Genomic DNA, 14,792 nt, shown 5'->3' with positions numbered 1-14,792 from the left:
TCTCTCACAGAGCATTGCCCTTCAATCTTCTTGGGTTCTGCCTCTTTTTCCATCTCTAATTCTCATAAGATGTCTTCCAATTCTTGCTTTGTGGCCTCTATTCTTGATTTCATGCTAGAAGGATTTCATAAGAATGTATCTCGGGCAACCTTTAAGTTGATATCATTTACAATTAATGCTTTTCATGGTGATGACCTTTCTGTGCAGGGGGCTGAGACTCTTGCATCAAGATTATTCAAGAACGTTTCCATTGCTAGACCCTTTCCTCATACTATGGCTCCACCTTGGGATCTTCCTATGGTTTTGAAATGCCTGCAGTCTCAACCCTTTGAACCAGTAAATACAGTAGACTTAAAATGCCTTTCTTCAAAGGTATTTTTTCCTGTTGCTATTAAGTCTGCACAATGTCAGCTCCTTTGTGTTGACTTCCTTTCTTAAAGTTCCTGGATGATGCAGTAGGTATCAAACTACATCCATCTTTTTCTTCCTAAATAAAAATCTAAGTGTAATTCTTCTCAAGAAATTAGCCTTCTTTCTTTCTTTTCTTTTCCTACCTTTGAGGATGAAATACAATTGAATTAGCTGAACGCTGAACAAGCTTTTTTTCCACTTGCAGAGCCAGTAAGTACTGAAAATCAGATAATCTGTTTGTCACTTTTGTTTTGCCTGCTCAAGGTAAGAAGACATCTAAAATAACTTTGAGCTACTGGATTTGAGAGATAATCCTGCTTACTCAGTCAAATCAAGATTTATAATGTCTAGGAGAAGTTTAAGTTCACTCTACATATGAATGGCTTCCTCAAGGGCAGAGATGCAAGATGTACCACTTGAAGAGATTTGCAGAGCCAGGGCTTGATGGTCTCAGTACACCTTTGCTAAACACTTTGACTGCAGAACATTCTTCCTTGTTTTTGTGTTCACCCACGGACATACTGCTTACAGTGGAAACCACCTCAGTTTCACCAACAGATCTACGTGGTCTATTTCCAACATTAGTAGTTTGTATTTCTACAAGGGTGCTGGCTATTTGTCCAAGGCTCACTACTGAAGGTACGAACTTAACCTGCATGTTATCTGTTCTCTTACCCATTGTTGATGTCACTGTAGCCAACCTTTCCACAGAATAGGCAAATGTTTGTAACAATTGTAGGTTTGCCTCTGTTGATGTCTGTGTGAAGCTGAGTCTTGTTTCATTCGAGTAACCGTCTCATTTATTGCCGCAGGCAAATCCCCTAAGACTGTTCTGGCTCCATCATTGCCTTCTCTAATGGCACTCTTGTCTTGAGGGAGGTGACATCTAATCAGCTGGCCACCAAAACACATAGATGCATCAAGCTGTTGGAATCAGTTGTAAGAACTGGATATGGATGCTAATAAGTGTTTTTGAGTTACATTGGTTATCTGGTAAAATTGAATACAGATTGCAAGATATATACAATTTTCATTGTAATTTTGTGTGGGGGGTTCTTATTATTGTTTTTGAGATTTTATTCAGGTACATTGTGAGGGTTTTTGTGTATGATCAACAGACAGATTGATACAAAATACTTGAAATATAGTAATTATTATATCTATGTGTGTACTTGTGAATAAACATTCCATGTACCTAATGTAGGAGGCTGGCCTGGCTTATAGTGGATACCTTGTGGTACTTACACCTTGTGCCAGGTCCAGTTATCCCTTATTAGTTGAATAGAGGTGTTCTAGCAGCCTAGGCTGCTAGAGGTAGCTATAGCAGAGCAGCTTAGGCTGAACTAGGAGACATGCAAAGCTCCTACTATACCACTTATATCACTTAGCACTATATCATAAGAAAACACAATACTCAGAGTTACTAAAAGTAAAGGTACTTTATTTTAGTGACAATATGCCAAAAGTATCTCAGAGGATATACTCCCTTAAGAGGTACGTAATATACACAAAATATACACACACAAACCAAATCAGGTAAGTAAACAGTTAGAAAAGTAGTGGAAACACTGTAGAACACAATATAATGCAATAGGGAGAAATAGGCCTAGGGGTACCCAAACCATATACTCCAAAAGTGGAATGAGAACTACGCATGGACCCCAGGCCTAGTGTAGTGTGTAGAGGGTCGCTGGGAGTGTAAGAAAACACTAAGGGTGTCCAAGATACCCCACCCCAAGACCCAGAAAAGTAGGAGTAAAGTTACCCTACTACCCCAGAAAGACAGTAAAGTCGAGATAGAGGATTCTGCAAGGACAACAACGGACTGCAAAGCTCTGAAGATGGATTCCTGGACCTGAGGACCTGTAAAGGAAGGGGACCAAGTCCAAGAGTCACGCAAGCGTCCAGGGGGGGCAGGAGCCCACTAAACCCGGATGAAGGTGCAAAACGGCTGCCTCCAGGTGGAGGAAGCCAAAGATTCTGCAACAACGGAAGGTGCCAGGAACTTCTCCTTTAGTCAGAAGATGTCCCACGGTGTGCTGGAGAACGCAGAGTTGTTTGCACGCTGAAAGACAGCAAACAAACCTTGCTAGCTGCTAGAGTCGCAGTTGAGGATTTTGGGTGCTGCCAGGGCCCAGGAAGGACCAGGACGTCGCCTCTTGGAGGAGGAGACAGAGGGGGCGCTCTGCAATACAGAGAACCCATGCAGAAGCAGGCAGCACCCTCAGAAGCACCTAAACAGGCGCTCATAAGCTCTGAGGATGGCAGTCAACTCAGCACAACAAAAGGGAGTCCCACGAAATCGGAGTCCAACTCAGCGAGTTGGGCAGTGCAGGACGGAGTGCTGGGGACCTGGGCTAGGCTGTGCATGAAGGAAGTCTTGCAAGAGTGCACAGAAACCCGAGCAGCTGCAGTTCAAGCAGTACACAGGATTACTGTCTGGCGTGGGGAGGCAAGGACTTACCTCCACCAAATTTGGACAGAAGGGCCACTGGACTGTCAAAGACACTTGGACCCAGCTCCTGTGTTCCAGGGACCATGCTCGTCAGGATGAGAGGGGTCCCAGAGGACCGGTGATGCAGAAGTTTGGTGCCTGTGTTGGCAGGGGGAAGATTCCGTCGACCCACAGGATATTTCTTCTTGGCTTCCAGTGCAGGGTGAAGACAGACAGCCCTCACAGCATGCACCACCAGGAAACAGTCGAGAAAGCCGGCAGGATAGGGCGCTACATTGTTGCTGGTAGTCTTCTTGCTACTTTGTTGCTGTTTTGCAGGCATCCTGGAGCAGTCAGCGGTCGATCCTTGGCAGAAGTCGAAGAGGGAAGTGCAGAGGAACTCTGGTGAGCTCTTGCATTCGTTATCTGGTGAGATACCCACAGGAGAGACCCTAAATAGCCCACAGAGGAGGATTGGCTACAGAGAAAGGTAAGCACCTATCAGGAGGGGTCTCTGACGTCACCTGCTGGCACTGGCCATTCAGAGCTGTCCATTGTGCCCTCACACCTCTGCATCCAAGATGGCAGAGTTCTGGGACACACTGGAGGAGCTCTGGGCACTCCCCTTTCCTTTGTCCAGTTTCGTGCCAGAGCAGGGCTGGGGGGATCCCTGAACTGGTGTAGACTGGCTTATGCAAGGAGGGCACCATCTGTGCCCTTCAAAGCATTTCCAGAGGCCAGGAGAGGCTACTCCTCCCAGGCCCTTCACACCTATTTCCAAAGGGAGAGGGTGTAACACCGTCTCTCAGAGGAAATCCTTTGTTCCATAAGTTAGTTTGGAAGTACCCGGGCTCTATGTTGGAGACCCGGGATGCATGGAATTGTTCCCCCATTACCAGAATGGTATTGGGGGGGACAATTCCATGATCCTAGACATGTTGCATGGCCATGTTCAGAGTTACCATTGTAAAGCTACATATAGGTATTGTAGCTACATGTAGTGCACGTGTGTAATGGTGTCCCCGCACTCACAAAGTCTGGGGAATTTGCCCTGAACAATGTGGGGGCACCTTGGCTAGTGCCAGAGTGCCCACACACTAAGTAACTTTGCACCTAACCTTCACCAAGTGAGGGATAGACATATAGGTGACTTATAAGTTACTTAAGTGCAGTGTAAAATGGCTGTGAAATAACGTGGACTTTATTTCACTCAGGCTGCAGTGGCAGTCCTGTATAAGAATTGTCTGAGCTCCCTATGGGTGGCAAAAGAAATGCTGCAGCCCATAGGGATCTCCTGGAACCCCAATACCCTGGATACCTAGGTACCATATACTAGGGAATTATAAGGGTGTTCCAGTGTGCCAATGAGAATTGGTAAAATTAGTCACTAGCCTGCAGTGACAATTTTAAAAGCAGAGAGAGCATAAACACTGAGGTTCTGATTAGCAGAGCTTCAGTGATACAGTTAGGCACCACACAGGGAACACATACAGGGCATACGTTATGAGCACTGGGGTCCTGGCTAGCAGGATCCCAGTGACACAGGCAGAAACAAACATACATACAGTAAAAATTGGGGTGACATGCCAGGCAAGATGGTACTTTCCTACACCTAATATTGTAGTGGTAGTGAAAATCTGATAATTAATGAAGATGTGAGTGATGTGAACATACGTGTAGGGTGTTTCATCCATTCAATTATTATCCAAAGGGAAATTTCTCTTTTGGTTGTTTCGACACAGTATCCTATCCCCTTGGTTGGGGCCCTCTCTACTTTTTGATCATTTTGAGATACCAGGAGCTCCCGAGCTACCTGTTGGAGACCCCTGCTTTAGTCACTGCCATCAGAAACATTACACACATGAACAGATGTACAGATATGGGTTTAGGGCACTAAAATATTTCTGCATAAAGAATACTTTTGTATGGTATTATCTGAGCACAAAACTCCTACAGAAAATCTAACAATTAAAATGGTGTGTTTTATAGGATTTTTCAGGTACGCATTGTATGCTCTTCCCCTAACAACACGCTCCCTGAAAAAAATCAGTGGGTAATTTATGTGGAGGAGGAAGAATTTTAAACCCCCTGGGAATAAGTGGTAGCATTTTACATAAAAATCCAAACATGTTTCTTGAAATAATATAGGACTATCGCAGTATAGAACACAGATTGACGTGGCCAAATGGGAGTGAAAATAACTACCCAAGTAAGAAAGGGCATGAACTATAAAATGAAAATCACAGAGGGATTTTTCAGACTACCTCTATTTATTGGACTTCGGTAATGCTACATAAGGGAAGGACTGAGAGATGCCACTAATAGGAATAGAGTTAGTTTGTGGTAACCGGGTCTGCAGCACATTATTTTGCACAACTGCTGTCATGTACAGCTCCTATGTTCCCAAAACTGTGAATGTCTGCATCACAGTTGTTTTTTGCATAATAGAACTAAAAATATAGATAGCAGAAGAGAGTCTCTTTAACCTTGCACTTGAACAAACTTGTCTGTGGGAGGATGCACAATGATACAATGATTACACAGTAGGCTCTGTAGTAGCAAATCCCAATATCAAAGAAGGGAAAAAGACCACTAGATTAACTTCTTACCATTAATAAGGGATTTGTTTCAATTGGGAGTAGGTGGGAATGTCGAGTTTGGTGTCTAAAGAATTGTACTTTAAAACCATCTTTAATGGTAAAGTTTGCTTTTAAGTCACAGTTCTGAAAAAGTCACTTTTAGAAAGCTGGGACTTTCTTTCCCAACCATCTGAGCCCATATTTATGGACTTTCGGAGCAGGGCAGCAAGTCATCTTGCTGGGCTGCACTGCATCAAATGGAAAGGGCAGGAATGCACTGTATCTATGGCATACAGCGCATTCCTGTCTTTACCCCTGTGCTGGTGCAGTTTCAGCAGCCTAAAACCAACGCAGACACCCTTGCACCATGGTACAAGGGTGTCTGCATTGCATGCAGGATTGTTTTGGTGCAGAAAGGGACACCTTCCTGCACCAAAACAATCCTGAGCGGCTTTTTCCTCTTTCTCTGTGTGTAGTAGAATTCAGCAGATATTGAAAGAGCAAAAAAGAGGAGAAATAAAGACACTTCTCCCCTGGGGAGGTGTAATGTTTAGGCGCATTCCCCAATTAACAAGGCATTGTAAATCTGGGGATGTGTCAAAATCTATTGGTGCTGCTTGGGAATGCCTCCCTAATGCAGAGTAAGGCAATGCAGCGATTTGTGCTGCCTTGCCTTTCTCCATATTTATGAAGCCATTCAAACCCATGCAAAGTGACTTTGCGTGGCCTCATAGATATGATTCAAAGGTTTGCACCACTGTTGCATCACAAAAAGTGACATGACAGCAGTGCAAGTGACTCATAAGTATGCCTCTTGGTGTTTGCAGCCTTATATCCTGGGTCATATGACTTGGTGTGGCTAGCAGTTGGTCTTTGTGTATTGCTCCCAGAGAGTAGGACAAAGGAGCATATGATATTGGCAGGATGAGACATCTCTGACTTGATGAATTAAAGAAGTTGTCACCTACCACACTTGCACATCACAAAGGCTCTGTCTGCGCACACTCAAATAGGGTTTAGCACTAGTCTATTGTGATCCTAGATAAGCTAAGGCCTAGACAGGGAGGCAGGGGATTCCAAACACTTCATGGGGTGGAAAACTCCAGAACCTTACCCTACTTCAAAGCTGGTACTAGTTATACATATTGGACCCTCAGACCCAACTCTTCATCACACCTGTGGACCTGTAAAACACTCAGAAGGACTGTTGTGCTGCTGTGCAACAACAACTGCAACTTTGCTGCCCTGCTACCCTGCTGCCCTGCTACCTGAGTGAAGGACTGGACCTGCCTGTTAAACCCAACACCACCAAAGTGACTCCAAGGGCCAGTTGGATGGCCTATTGATCAAATCCTCAGGATCAGAACAGAATTCAATAAACATGAGCCCAGCACCTGTACATTGCCTGCTGTGAGTCCTGTCCCCTCAAGTTGTGCCACCCCAACCTGGACCCTTGGAAGTTGTCCTGAAGGTGCTCTACTTGCCCATCTGTGATCCCAGTAGAACCAGTGCAGCACAACACATCACCTGGAAAGATTCTGCACTGGAGGTGCTGTGCAATGCATCCTTGACACAGGACTCCGCATCGCAGTCTGCAGCCTCTTCACAATCACCACCGCAGGTCATCGGAACATCTGCTGCATGACGCATCTCCCAGCATCGACCTCACATTGCCACAGAAGCTCCTCAGAACCATTGTTGTGCAAAACATCTCCATGCATCTCAATGCACGGACCTCACATCGCCAGTGCAGCTCGCTTGAAACTGCCTCTTAGCGACGTATCTCCCTGCAATATTCTTGTATTGCCTTTGTTGTGTGACGCATCCTCAATGAGGGAGTTAACATATTGCCACAAAAAAGGATTTACAGAATTTTTCTTCAGGGGTCCTAAATTGATTGCTGTCTTCACTCTCTCCTCCATTGGGGTCTGCCTGAACTTGTAACTTTGTCTCAGTCTGGTGTGACCAGATAGTAACAGTTGACACTTTGTGCTTTTAGATACGTTTTCATTTAAATATTTGAATATCTCAGGTTCTTCTGATTGGATTTTTGTTGGTCTCGTGGCACATAATTTAGTACATTTGAATCTAGTTTGCTAGATTGGTGTGGGATTTTTTGTGTTGTGCTTTTACTTTATTTCAGTTAGAAGTGCTGCATAAGTATTTTACACATTGCCTCTAAGTTAAGTCTGACTGCTTTGTGCCAAGATACCAGAGGGTTAAGCACAGGTTAATTTGGGGTTTGCTTGTGTTCCAAACTGACAGAGATGGTGGTTTCTGCCTCAGTAGGGTTTTATCCTCCTCAATCAGCCACCCAATTTCCAATAGAGCCTGAGCATTTTGGGACGATATTGGAGAAATTATATGAAATACAGCAGAAAAGGACTTGAAAAAGTTTCACTTGATGTGGAGTGATGAAAATGATTGTGTAAAAACACTGGTGCTGACTGAAAACTTAAAAGGCTTAAAACATAAGTTAGAAGGGGAGTTGCAGTCTATGCCAAACTACCACAGTTGGAAATGTACTCTACTGTCTTTTTTTCAACAGACATGGGGAGTGGAATATGCACCATTTGCTGCTCCACGGATGCATCACTGACAAAGAAAGCCATGAGCAGACCAGATGAGATAGGACAGCCACCATCTAGACTGTACTACTAGGAACACTGTTTGGTGGAAAAGACAGTTTACTATCCACTCTTAAGTCTGTCTATAGCCTTCCTACAGAGTTAGGTGATTCCCACAAAAAATATTAAGGAATGAAATGACTATCAGCTTCCAGTCTGACACCACATAAGACCAGGATAAGGATAATGTGCCATAAGACTGGAGGTAGGCCATTCTGGGGTGAGGGTTGACTTTGAATAAATGGTGCTTTCTACTTCCTGATCAGTTAAACCAGAATAATGAGCAGAAAGTATAGTGGATAGTCAGTGGTGTAACGCAACTTTAGGGGGCCTCTTGCAAAGTACCTTGGCGGGGGTCCCTACCGGGACGCAGACAGGGGTTTGCCACCTGTGCACACAGTGTACTGTGCTGAGGTGGCTCCCTGGAGCTCGGGCACCCCGCACCAGGGGGAGGGGTGGGGGCTGCGGGGGCCTTTGTTACACCACTGTGGATTCATGTTGCCGTAGTAGGAGTTTTCAAACTCACCAATCACCTCATTCCAGCTGAAAGAACCATATAAAATCACAAGTAATATGTTTAAAATACATATAGCATGTACTATATATAGGCTCATTAACACGTGCCTCAAAAATACATAACAGCTCTGGCAACAGGATAAATAGTGTACAAATATGCAGAATTGCAATTTTTACGCGTATGTTGAGAAAATGAAATACAGGAGGTTATTGTAGAGCTTTTCGCAGATATTTGTAACAACCAAAGGTAATATTGCATACACTGCTCATTCACCCATTATTTTTGTAACTCTTAGAGCAACTGAAGGACTGATTAAATATAAACACTTCAGCACTGGCAGGGATAACCTTCAATTTACAAACCACGGGGCAGATTTACCATCATTCCTGGCAAGGCAGCGCAGCAGCCACAATATCTGAGTTGCATTGCGTGAGAAGGAGGGAGCAGGAGAGCACCATATGTGCACAGATATGGCTCTCTCCTTCCCTTTTTCTAATGCCGGCACTGATTTCAGATGCGGTGTGCTACTCACACACCTTTGCGCCTTTGTGCCTTAGTGCGAGTGTCTGGCATAGATTTTGTCCTAGAAGGATGCCCTTCCAGTCCGAAGTACTAGGCCTAGACAACTTCTAAAATGTTTCCTACTTTGTATGTGTGCTGCACAGTGTAGCATGCATGCAAAGTAGGAAAAGAAAGGAGAAATTACATTTCTCCTTTTTACGCCTGGTTTTTAAAGGCGTTCATTTTTTACGCAAAAAAACTTTTTTTAAATTTTTGATAGATAGGGTTATGCGTCAAAAAGGGTGGTTGGTTTCATATGAACGTCCATGTAAAACCCTGCATGGTGCAAAGTAATGCAAAGCAGCACCTTGCGCAACTCTATGTTACTTTTCGTCATTTTCCAGCGCAAAACTAAATAATCGAAAAAACATTTTGTACTGGTTTGAGTCATTTTCATTACACAAACCCAGTGCAAAATGTTGGTAGATCTGCCACAACATCTTCCTTACTTAATCGGGCAGCAGTATTTCAAATGACCTACAGAGACCACCCATCAGTCAACTATTGTATAACTCTGCCTGCTCAAAGACCCAAGAGCAGTAAGAGATCGAAGATTTAATGAGAGCTCAAACATGCGAAATTTAAATAACAGAGCAAAAACTGAACAGAACAGAACACCCATATAATGTATTAGCCAAGAAAGTTGGAATTTGTGTAATTGAAAAGTTAACTAAGGGCTTCCAATAACCCTGCTGCTTCTGAATGCAACAATTTAGTGTACATAAAAAAATATCAAAACTGATCTTTTAAGTCTATCTTTCAGGTTACCTTTCCATAAGTTGATGCAGAGCTTGTCAGATACACAGACTACACTGAACAGGTCCTCCAGGTTCATCAAAACACCAGAAACATTTAATTTTCAGGTCAAACTTTTTAAGATGTCTTTAGCAGAAGCCAGACTCATTTTCTTTCTGTGTGTCCCTCTTTTATCTTATTCTAGCAAGAGAGAGCAGGCCTTCAGAGTGACAGCTTTTTTATAAAAAAAAGGTCCACTGGAATTATGTGGAGTGGGGGGAAGTTATGCAGGAGGAATGACTGAATTATGTAGTAAAAAATACAAATTATGTTGCACAATGCAGCACAGTTTGTGACAGTATAATCTCATTATTTTTTCATTTTTATGTTTGACAACCAAATGCCGCAATACACAACAGAAAGGTAACCTGTCAACATTTGTGAAGGGTCTTCCACTGATCTACAACTTTTATCACTGTTTTAAAACCTGTTGATAGGTTTGAGTTGGTAACACAGTTTTATTCTTGTTGACATCTGCTGATATCTGCAGATTATGGTTTATGTGGCCAACGTGGCAAATCTATAGATGTGTGGGAAAACTCCACATCTGCAAAATCTCATAATTCCAGTGGCCCCAGTTATAAGCAGCTTTAAGGTGGAGTGAATCACATCGGGATTTAACTTTACCAAAAGTGCACCACTATCTAACGCTAAATTAGACTGCAAGTCTCATACTTGGCGATTACAATACCTAGTTCATCTTGGCAGAAGCTCTTTGGCGGATTGATGTATTCCATTGTGCTAACATCCAGTTTCCAGTTATGCTTAGTACAGCGTACCGACCTGTAAAACATTGAAGCCACCTGGTTACTGTTTGCTCAGTGACATACACAGTGCCAGCAAATTATATTAATCACTTAAAATAACAGATTGTTACTCAAATATTTATATTACTACTGAAAGCAAAGGCTAATGCATGTTATATGTGTACAGATACAAGGATCTTCCTAAGTGACTGCGCCCATCAGAGAAAATAGCATTAAAATAGCATTTAGGTATAATCAGAGATGCCAACAGCTTGCAGGTGCATTTTAAACAAAACAATGTTGTTTTAGGAAGGAGCAAACTTGCAACAAAAATTCATAATACATTGCTTGCAGATGCAACTCTTAAACCACCTCAACGGCCAGTTTATAAAGTGTACATGAAAAAAACAAGAACAGAGTTATGTTTAATACAGTAACTGTGTTTTTAGAAAGAGTGAAAGGGAAGACGTGCAGGCGTTGTGTATTAACTCTACTGTAAGTATCCATGGATCTCATTAATAGTACCCTGGAATTTCCATTGAGACAGTATTCCTGTTCCTGGACCAATTTAGAATTTCAAGGCATGCAGAAACACCATTAACTTCTTTCCTCTGGAGATTACAGCTTGTTAGAAATTGGGGCCCATATTTATACTTTTTGACGCACAACTGCGCCAACGCAGTTGTGCGTGAAAGATTTTACCGCCGGCTAACGCCATTCCAAAGCGCCATGCGGGCGCCTTATTTATTGAATGACGTTAGCCGGCGATGCGGACTGGTGTGCGTCAAAAAAAATGACTTACACCAGGCAGCGCCGGCGTAGGGGAAAATGGAGGTTGGGCGTCAAAAAATGGGGCAAGTCAGGTCTGAGGCAAAATTCAGGCCTGAACCCGATTTGCGCCATTTATTTTGACGCCCAACCTCCATTGACATGACTCCTGTCTTAGCAAAGACAGGAGTCATGCCCCCTTGCCCAATGGCCATGCCCAGGGGACTTGTGTCCCCTGGGCATGGTCATTGGGCATAGTGGCATGTAGGGGGGCCCAAATCAGGCCCCCCTATGCCACAAAAGAAAAACGAAAAAAATACTTACCCCAACTTACCTCAACTTCCCTGGGATGGGTCCATCCATCCTTGGGTGTCCTCCTGGGGTGGGCAAGGGTGGCAGGGGGTGTCCCTGGGGGCATGGGAGGGCACCTCTGGGCTCCTTCTGAGCCCACAGGTCCCTTAACGCCTGCCCTGACCCAGGCGTTAAAAAACGGCGCCCATCAGGCTGGCCGCCGTTTTTTAAGGCCTGCCCCCTCCTGTGCGTCAAAATGACGTCAGAGTATAAATATGGGGCAGGGTTTGCGCCGATTGTGCGTCAAAAATATGCCCCTGGGTCTCTAGCTGGCAGAGGCATGCACCCTGTCCAAGTAAGGACCACAATCCTAGTCAGGGTGAGCCAGATATGCATCCTAAATTAAACTGTGCTCACCCTTTGGTAGCTTGGCACAGACCAGTCAGACTTTCTTGCGTTAAAACAGGCCCAGGACTGTGTCCTCCATAGTATATAGGTCTTCATACACCATGGCATCTGACGGTGGTCCTTGACCTCCTGCCACGGAGCCACCACCAGACACCCCAAGAACATATGAGCCATATTGGCATCCAGTGCTTGACACCGAAGGCAATGTGAGGCAGATCCAAATACCCAGTGTAACCTCTCTAGAGTGAGATAGGCACTGGGTAAAATGTTATTTTGAATGCATTCAAACTTAGCATTAGGGCAACGTTTATATGGATATGTGAGGATCCTGTCCCATTCCTTTTGTATCAAGTCTTAGCCTAAGTCTCTTTTCCATCAACTGCGGGTTGGCAGTAAGGGGGTCCTGCGAGGTATATGCCAGATTTCACGCGGACAAGTTGATGAGCCTGTGGCCCCTGCCGATGGTATGAATTGTGTGAAGCATTGGGTGTTCTGCATTTGCGTTGGCAATCTGCCACAGTCCCTCCATCTCGGCTAGTAGCCAGCGATGGGCCAAGCAATGGCCTGTCGGTAATTCACAGTCAACCTGTTACTGCTCAAAGGGTATGAGTATGCCTTTGTGGAATAGTGCGCCTAGGGTGACTATACTGGCAGTCTCCCAAGATGTCAAGCCCTTTTGATTAAATCTCTAAAAGGCTCAATGGAACTGATACAGATCTCAGGGGAGTATTGTGAGATAGGTGCATTAGCCTCAGGCACCTTCCAAAGCTATAGTGCACTATAAGTAGCAGATTGTTGACTTCTCAGGGGATCCTTCCATGTGGCAACAAGGTCTTTTGTAGCACACGTTGTGCACGATTGGAACCGGGCAGACCCAGTTTATCCAGCAGTTGCCCAACTAGTCAGTGGGCAGGCAATTATAAACGTGCCGCTGTTCAGATTGGGGGCCCCAAGGACCCCTTTGTCTACAAGTAGCTGCAGCTTGTACAAAGCAACACAGCATATGCTTTATTCCAGATGAAACTCCCTAGCAGAACATGCAGGCGCGGAACATGCTTTAGGGTATGTTCACTGGAAGATTATGGAACAAGTATAGTACGCATGGGAGCATCACCATTCTAGACAAGGGTACCCTCCTTTGGACTGTGAGTGGGAGCATGCACCAGAATATCATTTGGAGGTGAAGGGTGGCAATGGCCCTAGTGAGGTTGCAGTCTACAAGGTCTTGTGTGGTATGGTAAGTGTTAATGCCCAGATATCGGAAGGTGTGGGGCTCACAACTGAGTAGTTGCAAGTCCACCATTATGTTCTGTGGCGGGCAGTGCGGGTGGATTGGGAAAGACATAACTTGGCCTAGTTCACTCCCAAGCCAGAGGCAGTCCAGAATGCCATCAGGATATCCTTGATCTCTGATATGCCATTTCTGATATCACGGACATTGATTAAAACAATCATTGGCATACAGGGAGACAATATCCCTCATAATCATACTTGCTTTGTGCTGAATTTGCATCATTTTTTCATGCAAATTTGGCTCAAACCTAAGTCCAAATGTATTCTTTGGTGCTAGACCCGTCTAGCACCAAGTTTTTGGAGTTAACGTCATTTTTTTGCTTGCAGGAAACTGCCTTGCATCAATAAGAGGCAAGGTAGGTGTTCCCGTGCAATAATGATGACATGGCCTTAGCGCCATATTTATCCCCCCCCATGCTAAAATTATGCATGGGGGGGAAGAGGGCCTTATATAATGGTGCTAAGCTTGCTTAGTGCCATTATTTAACACCTGGGTCAGGGTAGGCATCAGGAGTCCTGTGGGACTATTTCCATGGTCAGAGACCATGGAATGGGTCCACAGGTGCCCTTCCCTAGCCCCAGGGACACCCTCACCTACACCAGAGGGACGCCAGAGGATGGGGGACCCCATCCCAGGTAAGTAAGGTAGGTAGAGGTAAGTAATTTTTTTTTTCAAAGTGCCATAGGGGTGCATAACTTGGGCCCACTGACATGGCACTGGGCCCATTGGCCATGCCCAGGGGACATATGTCCCCTGGGCATGGCCATTGGGGTGGTGGGCATGACTCCTGTCTTTACTAAGGCAGGAGTCATGTCCATAGGGTTTTACATAAAAAAATGACGCTAGTCTGGTTAGAGGCATTTGTTATGCCTCTGCCCATACTAGCGTCATCCTTTGATGTACAACCTCTTGTTCCCCCTATGCCTCCCCCACCCGGCTAGCTTTTTTATGATGCTAGCCGGGCCTTACTGTCGGCTACCGTCATTCCATGAATATGACACCCCGCTGGCATCTTGGAATGGTGCTAGAAGGTGGTCTCTCTTTTCACGCAAAACTGCATTAGCGCAGTTTTGCGTGAAAAAGTATAAATATGCCTCTACGTGTCTCTCCTAACGATTTCCCCATGCCTGTCCTCGTTTTTGGAGTCTCTGTGGCAGTAGTTCCATCGCTAAGGCAAAGAGGAGCAGCGGGGCACCCCTGTTGTATTCCTCTGCTCACCATGAATGGGGGAGAAATGCATTGCCCAATTTTCATCCGGGCAGTGGGCTTCATGTAAAAGAATCTGAAGTCTTCCGATTATGGATGAATGGACTCGGATGTCAGAGTCGAAAACATGTATCTCCAGTCTACCATATCAAATG

The 14,792-nt window shown here is 44.6% G+C and overlaps 1 protein-coding gene across 1 annotated transcript in view; it reads right to left on the bottom strand.

The window, feature by feature from the left end:
• Positions 1-14,792, bottom strand: part of LOC138269580 (cytidine monophosphate-N-acetylneuraminic acid hydroxylase-like) — a 680,173-nt gene that overhangs the window by 494,936 nt on the left and 170,445 nt on the right. Inside the window, exon 3 of the mRNA XM_069218806.1 lies at positions 10,616-10,707. Coding sequence (XP_069074907.1) covers positions 10,616-10,707 — 92 coding nt within the window. The remainder of the gene's footprint in view (positions 1-10,615; positions 10,708-14,792) is intronic.

The sequence above is a fragment of the Pleurodeles waltl genome, chromosome 2_1, assembly GCF_031143425.1.
Source record: "Pleurodeles waltl isolate 20211129_DDA chromosome 2_1, aPleWal1.hap1.20221129, whole genome shotgun sequence".
NCBI lineage: Eukaryota > Metazoa > Chordata > Amphibia > Caudata > Salamandridae > Pleurodeles > Pleurodeles waltl.
Note: the sequence above shows the minus strand (reverse complement) of the source record. Positions and strands in the feature narration are given on the sequence as shown.